Raw genomic sequence first — 9,629 nt, 5'->3', positions numbered from 1 at the left:
TTATTAGGGAAATAGTTATTTTTGTAAAGCATGTAAAACGTTTACATTGAACTAATATATTAATGTGACTATTATTGTCTGCATGTAACCGACGATACGCATTACTGTCTCTGATTTTGCGGAGACTGGATTCACTTATACTCTGCATATGTCGACTTAATCGGAATGTACCTTTATATTTCAAATAGAGAAGCCCTTTGTGGAAAGAGGGGATCATATATACATACATATTTTACTTGGAGCCACGGGTTTTTTTTTTCTGCATTCCGATGTTCTGAGAGTTCTGTGCTGGCTGGGTGTGTACCAGATGACGCAGCAGCCAGGTGAGAGATAAACCGTGCTTCGAGACCTGCGTTGAGGTAGAACAACTGACTGACTATGGAAGAAGATCAGAAGAACCCTATCCTGAAAGAGGGATTCCTTGTGAAACGGGTAAGATTAAATAAACCGTTATATGTCCAAATGACGCGCATTTCATTTGACTATTATTCATAAATGTGTTATAACATTGTTTTAACTAAGTAGTTATAAAATGCATAGAATGCATTTTAATGAATATATATTTTCTAATTGTAACTCTAGGGCCATGTAGTTCACAACTGGAAGGCTCGCTGGTTTGTACTCTATCCAGACCAGTTGCTCTACTATAAATATGACGGAGGGAAGAGAGACTCCTGTCAACGCGGGAGGATCATGTTGACCGATTGTAAAATCTCTTGTCCGTTTCTGGAGTATGACAACCGCCCGGTGAGTTAATGTACAAGCACCTTTTACGTTTACCTCGTCTGGAATCAGTGACATTATGGCTGTTGAACAGCAATCAAATCATGTAATTACATATTATAACTCCATCATGGTTCTAATGCTGATCTATGTGATTAGAACAGAAATGATTATATTCTAGAATTTATGATTCTATTCTAGAATTATGATTCTATTCTAATAGAATAGCATTATATAGTGTATGCTGTTCATGTCTCTGAAACTGTTGCCCTGAGGATATATCGCTGCACTAGATGTGCCAATAGATTACGTGTTGTATTGTCGAAAACATGCTGCGAAGTGAGAGTGTCTCAGCTCTGTTGAGCCCAGCCCAGCCTTTTGCTTCCTGCTGAAATCATACTAGAGAATGCAATGCCCGGGGACATCCCGTCATAAATAGCTTTTTATTTTATTTTATTAGAGTAGTTTCAACCTTAGACCACTGGGCGCTATCATCGTAGATACAGTGCGCTTTTCATAGTTTTCAAAGGTGTGTTGGAAACATCTCTCGATGCTGTGGGACGCATCATGATATCATCTTGGGGTTAAGATGTAATCTTCAGGAATTCAACATCATGGTCTTCTTTGTTTTTTTACTGTACCTCAGCTGGTGTTCAAACTGCAAACCAAGAGTTCTGCCGAGTACTTCCTGGAGACGTGTTCTCGGGAGGAGCGTGACCAATGGGCAGCGGATATCGGTGCAGCGGTGGAGAAGCTCCGCCCAGCTGACTCTCCTACCCCGAGCCAGTCTAAAACCACTGGGCACCAGTCACTACAACTACACAGCGTTAGCCTGAAGTGAGACACTTTAGGAGCCTTGGCTGAAAGACTTTCCCCAACCATCAACACGGTTTAAAATGACGTTATTACAAGCAGATTACATGGTTAGAAACTGGTTGTAATAACGTTGCCTGCTTGGTTGTATTTAGTCTATTAGTCACATGAGTGAAGTCTTTAGCTATTCCATAAAGACAGTCACACAGCTGGTCAATAGTGACGCTATTTCATAGAGACAGTCACACAGCTGGTCAATAGTGACGCTATTTCATAGAGACAGTCACACAGCTGGTCAGTAGTGAAGCTATTCTATAAAGACAGTCACACAGCTAGTCAATAGTGAAGCTATTCTATAAAGACAGTCACACAGCTGGGCAATAGTGACGCTACTCCATAAAGACAGTCACACAGCTGGTCAATAGTGACGCTATTCCACAAAGACAGTCACACAGCTGGTCAGTAGTGAAGCCATTCCAGCTAAAGGGTTGGGGCCAAGGGGAAGAGCTAAGAGGTGAATTGTGTCCAGCTGACATGGTGTGTTGTCCTTCCTTCTCCCAGCCAGGTAGTGGACTCCATGTATGATGTCCACAGTGGCATCAAGCTGACCAGCCACAACGAACAGGGAAGCTCCTACAGCAACTGCTTCTCAGGTGAGACGCTCTGACACACAGCCTGACATACAGTGAGTGAACCAAACATTAAGAACACCTTCCTAATATTGAGTTGCACCCCCTTTTGTGTCCTCAGAACAGCCTCAATTCGTCAGGTCATGGACTCTACAAGGTGTCGAAAGCGTTCCACAGGGATGCTGGCCCATGTTGACTCCACAAGGTGTCGAAAGCGTTCCACAGGGATGCTGGCCCATGTTGACTCCAATGCTTCTCACAGTTGTGTCAAGTTGGCTGGATGTCCTTTGGGTGGTGGACCATTCTTGAAACATACGGGAAACTGTTGAGCATGAAAAAAACTGCAGCGTTGCAGTTCTTGACACAAACCGGGGCACCTACCAGAACCAGAACCAGTGTGCCTAGCACCTGCTACCAGACCCCGTTCAAAAGACACTTCAATCTTTTGTCTTGCCCGTTCACCCTCTGAATGGCCCACATAACACAATCCATGTCTCAATTGGGGCGGCAGCGTAGCCTAGTGGTTAGAGTGTAGAGGCGGCAGGTAGCCTAGTGGTTAGAGCGTTGGACTAGTAACCGGAAGGTTGTGAGTTCAAACCCCCGAGCTGACAAGGTACAAATCTGTCGTTCTGCCCCTGAACAGGCAGTTAACCCACTGTTCCCAGGCTGTCATTGAAAATAAGAATATGTTCTTAACTGACTTGCCTGGTTAAATAAAGGTAAAATTAAAATTGAAAATTGTCTCAAGATTTAAAAATCCTTTGTCTCCTCCCCTTCATTCTACACTGATTGAAGTGGATTTAACAAGTGACATCAATAAGGGATCATGGCATTCACCTGGATTCACCTGGTCAGTCTGTGTCATGGAAAGAGTTCTTCATGTTTTGTACACTCCGTGTATATCCCACTTAACAGACGTGTGTGTATGTGATCCCAGTTGAACATACTACTGCTGTTGGTGCTGTTGGTGGAGGGGATCTCTGAGATTGTTGTGGATGGATGTAATGACAGTGGTGCTGATGCTGTGGATCCCTCTCTCCTTTTCTCTCTCTCCCTCTCTCTCTCTCTCTCTCTCTCTCTCTCTCTCTCTCTCTCTCTCTCTCTCTCTCCCTCTCTCTCTATTTCTCTCTCTCTCTCTCTCTGTCTCTCTCTCTCTCTATTTCTCTCTCCCTCTGTCTCTCTCTCTCTCTCTCTTCTCTCTGTCTCTCTCTCTCTCTCTCTCTCTCTCTCTCTCTCTCTCCCCCTCTCTCATACTCTTTCTCCCTCTCTCTCTCTCTCTCCCTCTCTCTCTCCCCCCTCTCTCTCATACTCTTTCTCCCTCTCCCTCTCTCTCTCCCCCTCTCTCCCTCTCTTTCTCCTTCGCTCTCTCTCTCTCTCTCTCTCTCCCCCTCTCTCCCTCTCTTTCTCCTTCCCTCTCTCTCTCCACCCTCTCTCTCTCATACTCTTTCTCCCTCTCTCTCTCTCCCCCTCTCTCTCTCATACTCTTTCTTCCCTCTCTCTCCCTCTCTCTCTCCATCTCTCCCTCTCTTTTCTCCTTCCCTCTCTCTCTCTCTCCCCTCTCTCTCTCATACTCTTTCTCCCTCTCTTTCTCCTTCCCTCTCTCTCTCTCTCCCCCCTCTCTCTCTCCCCTCTCTCTCTCACTCTTTCTCCCTCTCTTTCTCCTTCCCTCTCTCTCTCCCTCTCTCCCCCTCTCTCTCTCATACTCTTTCTCCCTCTCTTTCTCCTTCCCTCCTTCCCTCTCTCTCTCTCTCTCCCCTCTCTCCCTCTCTTTCTCCTTCCCTCTCTCTCTCCTTCCCTCTCTCTCTCTCTCTCTCTCCCCTCTCTCTCCCTCTCTCTCTCCTTCCCTCTCTCTCTCCCCCTCTCTCTCTCCCTCGCTTTCTCCCTCTCTTTCTCCTTCCTTCCCTCTCTCTCTCTCTCTCTCTCTCTCTCTCTCTCTCTCTCTCTCTCTCTCTCTCTCTCTCTCTCTCTCTCTCTCTCTCTCTTTCTCATACTCTTTCTCCTTCCCTCTCTCCCTCTCTCTCATACTCTTTCTCCTTCCCTCTCCCTCTCTCTCCCTCTCTCTCTCATACTCTTTCTCCTTCCCTCTCTCTCCCCCTCTCTCTCTCCCTCTCCCTCTCCCCCCTCTCTCTCTCTCTCAAGGTTCTGCGGTGGTGGACTGGCTGGTGTTCAATCAGCTGGCTCTGACCCGTGTAGAGGCTGTGACTCTGTCCTCGGCCGTCCTGGAGGAAGGTTTCCTACGCCCTGTAGGTCTGAGGAGCGTTGAGGCTCAGCGCAGCCATGGACTCAGTGAGCAGTTCCTGGATGACTCCACTGTTCTCTACAGCTTTGTGAGTGACTGTCCCTAGTTATAGTAGTAACCCCTTCTCTCCGTGAAGGTTGATTGATTGACTGACTGATTCACTGATTGATTCACTGACTGATTCACTGACTGATTCACTGATTGATTCACTGATTGATTCACTGATTCATTCACATGTACTGTTGCGCTTTAGACGGTGTCTAAACCAGATGTCCGACTGTGTTTCCTTGTGAATGTGTCCGTGTTGTCTCTCCCAGTCAGAGAACTTTAAGAAAAGAGGCAGTGTGAAGGCTGAGACTTCCCTATCAGCCATGGAACTAAGTGGGAAAGTCCTGAAAAGGGGTTATCTACTGAAACAGGTGAGAAAAACTCTGCCAATCAGCCCAAACTATCTGTGGTTGGCTGTGGCCTAGTCTTTGCCAATCAGCCCAAACTATCTGTGGTTGGCTGTGGCCTAGTCTTTGCCAATCAGCCCAAACCATCTGTGGTTGGCTGTGGCCTAGTCTTTGCCAATCAGCCCAAACTATCTGTGGTTGGCTGTGCCCTAGTCTTTGCCAATCAGCCCAAACTATCTAGGGTTGGACGGGGCATAGTCTTTGCAAATCAGACCAAACTATCTGGGGTTGGCTGTTGCCTAGTCTTTGCAAATCAGACCAAACTATCTGGGGTTGGCTGTGCCCTAGTCTTTGCAAATCAGACCAAACTATCTGGGGTTGGCTGTTGCCTAGTCTTTGCAAATCAGCCCAAACTATCTGTGGTTGGCTGTTGCCTAGTCTTTGCAAATCAGCCCAAACTATCTGTGGTTGGCTGTTGCCTAGTCTTTGCAAATCAGCCCAAACTATCTGTGGTTGGCTGTGCCCTAGTCTTTGCCAATCAGCCCAAACTATCTGTGGTTGGCTGTTGCCTAGTCTTTGCCAATCAGCACAAACTATCTGTGGTTGGCTGTTGCCTAGTCTTTGCCAATCAGCCCAAACTATCTGTGGTTGGCTGTTGCCTAGTCTTTGCAAATCAGCCCAAACTATCTGTGGTTGGCTGTTGCCTAGTCTTTGCCAATCAGCCCAAACTATCTGTGGTTGGCTGTTGCCTAGTCTTTGCAAATCAGCCCAAACTATCTGTGGTTGGCTGTTGCCTAGTCTTTGCCAATCAGCCCAAACTATCTGTGGTTGGCTGTTGCCTAGTCTTTGCCAATCAGCCCAAACTATCTGTGGTTGGCTGTTGCCTAGTCTTTGCCAATCAGACCAAACTATCTGTGGTTGGCTGTTGCCTAGTCTTTGCCAATCAGCCCAAACTATCTGTGGTTGGCTGTTGCCTAGTCTTTGCCAATCAGCCCAAACTATCTGGGGTTGGACGGGGCATAGTCTTTGCCAATCAGCCCAAACTATCTGGGGTTGGACGGGGCATAGTCTTTGCCAATCAGCCCAAACTATCTGGGGTTGGCTGTTGCCTAGTCTTTGCCAATCAGCCCAAACTATCTGGGGTTGGACGGGGCATAGTCTTTGTGTTTGTTCTCTGCTTCAACTCTGCTCTCATAACCACACTTGTCTACATACCATGTGTTTGGTTCTTCTTGTCTCCTGTCTTCCTCTAATACAGGGACACAAAAGAAAGAACTGGAAGGTTCGACTGTTTGTACTGCGATCAGAGCCAGGTTACCTTCACTACTATGACCCCAGTAAGGTGAGTCACTATTGGTTACCTTCACTACTATGACCCCAGTAAGGTGAGTCACTATTGGTTACCTTCACTACTATGACCCCAGTAATGTGAGTGACTATTGGTTACCTTCACTACAATGACCCCAGTAAGGTGAGTCACTATTGGTTACCTTCACTACTATGACCCCAGTAATGTGAGTGACTATTGGTTACCTTCACTACAATGACCCCAGTAAGGTGAGTCACTATTGGTTACCTTCACTACTATGACCCCAGTAAGGTGAGTCACTATTGGTTACCTTCACTACTATGACCCCAGTAAGGTGAGTCACTATTGGTTACCTTCACTACTATGACCCCAGTAAGGTGAGTCACTATTGGTTACCTTCACTACTATGACCCCAGTAAGGTGAGTCACTATTGGTTACCTTCACTACTATGACCCCAGTAAGGTGAGTCACTATTGGTTACCTTCACTACTATGACCCCAGTAAGGTGAGTCACTATTGGTTACCTTCACTACTATGACCCCAGTAAGGTGAGTCACTATTGGTTACCTTCACTACTATGACCCCAGTAAGGTGAGTCACTATTGATTACCTTCACTACTATGACCCCAGTAAGGTGAGTCACTATTGGTTACCTTCACTACTATGACCCCAGTAAGGTGAGTCACTATTGGTTACCTTCACTACTATGACCCCAGTAAGGTGAGTCACTATTGGTTACCTTCACTACTATGACCCCAGTAAGGTGAGTCACTATTGGTTACCTTCACTACTATGACCCCAGTAAGGTGAGTCACTATTGGTTACCTTCACTACTATGACCCCAGTAAGGTGAGTCACTATTGGTTACCTTCACTACTATGACCCCAGTAAGGTGACATGGCTGTAGACTATAGCTATATACTCATAGCCTGGGTACCAGTCTATTTGTGCTATCTTGCCATAGCCTGGGTACAAGTCTATTTGTGCTATCTTGCCATACAGGTTCTCGTTCTCTTCACCCTTCTTCTGTGTCTATTTGTGCTATGGCAAGAACGCACAAATAAACTGGTACACAGGCTATCTTTCCATACAGGTTGTCATTCTCTTCAGTCTTCTTCTGTGTCTATTTGTGCTATGGCAAGAACGCACAAATAAACTGGTACACAGGCTATGTTTCCATACAGGTTGTCATTCTCTTCAGTCTTTTTCTGTGTCTATTTGTGCTATGGCAAGAACGCACAAATAAACTGGTACACAGGCTATCTTTCCATACAGGTTGTCATTCTCTTCAGTCTTCTTCTGTGTCTATTTGTGCTATGGCAAGAACGCACAAATAAACTGGTACACAGGCTATCTTTCCATACAGGTTGTCATTCTCTTCAGTCTTCTTCTGTGTCTATTGACATCATGTTGTTTGTGTTCTGTCTCATCCACTTCCTGTGTTATGTCACTTGTTGATGACATCAGGATGACATCAGTCCCGTGGGCGGGTTCTCTCTCCGAGGCTGTCTGGTCTCTGCTCTGGACGACAACGGTGTTCCTTCAGGTGAGTCACACAAACACAAACGAGCGCACACGTACACACACTGAGTCACTCTCTCTCTCAGACAGCCCTAAGACACAGCTGTCTTGCTTCAGTAAAGGTGTGGCTGACAACACAATAGGACTGGCCTGTGACAGGCACGGGTTGAGTTCAGTAGGGCACACTAGTAAAAACATCTTGATCCAAATGTTCTCATTGAAGTTCAGGTTGTACCCAACTAGTTTCATTCTGTTTCAAAACGTTTTGTCCTTCCTGAACATGACCCATAGAGAGAGCAGTGAGTCAGTCAGTCTGGGGAGGCTGATTCTCTCTCTTCTCACTCACTCACTCACTCACTCACTCACTCACTCACTCACTCACTCACTCACTCTCTCACTCACTCACTCTCACACAGGTGTGAAGGGTAAAGTCCAAGGTAACCTGTTGAAGATCATCACTCAGTTTGATACTCACTACTACATCCAGGCTCCCAGCAGACAGGAGAGGATGGACTGGATAGAAGTTATCAGAGGACAGAGTTAAATAAAGTCACCGTAGTGTTTTAGGTGAGGCTGTTATTGATACATCCAATCCATACAGGTTTTTAAACAAACTACTATACAAATCTTCTAGCGTATAAGATTCCAATAAATTATACATTCTATGAATGTAACCATACAAAGTTAACCGTTTGGGAATAATGGTTTTAAATCGTGTAAATAGATAATTCAACATGGTGTTGTTTTGAATATTAAATAAAGCATTTCCCCTGTGAGAAGGCCTATGTGTTTCATGTGTAATGTTCTTAGCATGTGTTATGTTCTTAGCGTGTGTTTCATGTGTTATGTTCTTAGCGTGTGTTTTATGTGTTATGTTCTTAGCGTGTGTTGTGTTATGTTCTTAGCGTGTGTTTCATGTGTTGTGTTCTTAGCGTGTGTTTCATGTGTTGTGTTCTTAGCGTGTGTTTCATGTGTTGTGTTCTTAGCGTGTGTTTTATGTGTAATGTTCTTAGCGTGTGTTGTGTTATGTTCTTAGCGTGTGTTTCATGTGTTGTGTTCTTAGCGTGTGTTTCATGTGTTGTGTTCTTAGCGTGTGTTTCATGTGTTATGTTCTTAGCGTGTGTTTCATGTGTTGTGTTCTTAGCGTGTGTTTTATGTGTAATGTTCTTAGCGTGTGTGTCATGTGTTGTGTTCTTAGTGTGTGTTATGTTCTTAGCGTGTGTGTCATGTGTTGTGTTCTTAGTGTGTGTTTCATGTGTTGTGTTCTTAGCGTGTGTCATGTGTTGTGTTCTTATCATGTATTTCATGTGTTATGTTCTTAGCGTGTGTTGTGTTATGTTCTTAGCGTGTGTTTCATGTGTTATGTTCTTAGCGTGTGTTTCATGTGTTATGTTCTTAGCGTGTGTTGTGTTATGTTCTTAGCGTGTGTTTCATGTGTTATGTTCTTAGCGTGTGTTTCATGTGTTGTGTTAGCGTTGTGTCGTGTGTGTTCATGTGTGTTATGTTCTTAGCGTGTGTTTCATGTGTTATGTTCTTAGCGTGTGTTTCATGTGTTATGTTCTTAGCGTGTGTTTCATGTGTTGTGTTCTTAGCGTGTGTGTCATGTGTTGTGTTCTTAGCGTGTGTTATGTTCTTAGCGTGTGTTTCATGTGTTATGTTCTTAGCGTGTGTTTCATGTGTTATGTTCTTAGCGTGTGTTTCATGTGTTATGTTCTTAGCGTGTGTTTCATGTGTTGTGTTCTTAGCGTGTGTTTCATGTGTTGTGTTCTTAGCGTGTGTTTCATGTGTTGTGTTCTTAGCGTGTGTGTCATGTGTTGTGTTCTTAGTGTGTGTTATGTTCTTAGCGTGTGTGTCATGTGTTGTGTTCTTAGTGTGTGTTATGTTCTTAGCGTGTGTGTCATGTGTTGTGTTCTTAGTGTGTGTTATGTTCTTAGCGTGTGTTTCATGTGTTATGTTCTTAGCGTGTGTTACGTGTGTATTGTTCTTAATGTGTGTTTCG

At 44.9% G+C, this 9,629-nt stretch overlaps 1 protein-coding gene across 1 annotated transcript; it reads left to right on the top strand.

The window, feature by feature from the left end:
• Positions 1-288: 288 nt before the first annotated feature.
• Positions 289-8,413, top strand: plek2 (pleckstrin 2). The gene is made up of 9 exons (XM_046309674.1): positions 289-432; positions 583-747; positions 1,370-1,560; positions 2,098-2,189; positions 4,305-4,492; positions 4,722-4,823; positions 6,058-6,141; positions 7,577-7,655; positions 8,047-8,413. The coding sequence occupies exons 1-9, from the start codon at positions 379-381 to the stop codon at positions 8,172-8,174; spliced, it is 1,083 nt and encodes a 360-aa protein (XP_046165630.1). The 5' UTR covers positions 289-378; the 3' UTR covers positions 8,175-8,413.
• The last annotated feature ends 1,216 nt before the right edge of the window (positions 8,414-9,629 follow it).

Source organism: Oncorhynchus gorbuscha, linkage group LG17, assembly GCF_021184085.1.
Source record: "Oncorhynchus gorbuscha isolate QuinsamMale2020 ecotype Even-year linkage group LG17, OgorEven_v1.0, whole genome shotgun sequence".
Classification (NCBI taxonomy): Eukaryota; Metazoa; Chordata; class Actinopteri; order Salmoniformes; family Salmonidae; genus Oncorhynchus; species Oncorhynchus gorbuscha.
The sequence above is the reverse complement of the archived record's forward strand: the minus strand, read 5'-3'. Positions and strand labels throughout refer to the sequence as shown.

Bases quoted from the DNA above. Each gene is read 5' to 3' on its own strand.
- plek2 (XM_046309674.1), top strand. From the start codon at position 379: ATGGAAGAAGATCAGAAGAACCCTATCCTGAAAGAGGGATTCCTTGTG. The intron at 433-582 runs GTAAGATTAAAT...TTGTAACTCTAG, and splicing joins AGGGATTCCTTGTGAAACGG to GGCCATGTAGTTCACAACTG. The intron at 6,142-7,576 runs GTGAGTCACTAT...TGATGACATCAG, and splicing joins ACTACTATGACCCCAGTAAG to GATGACATCAGTCCCGTGGG.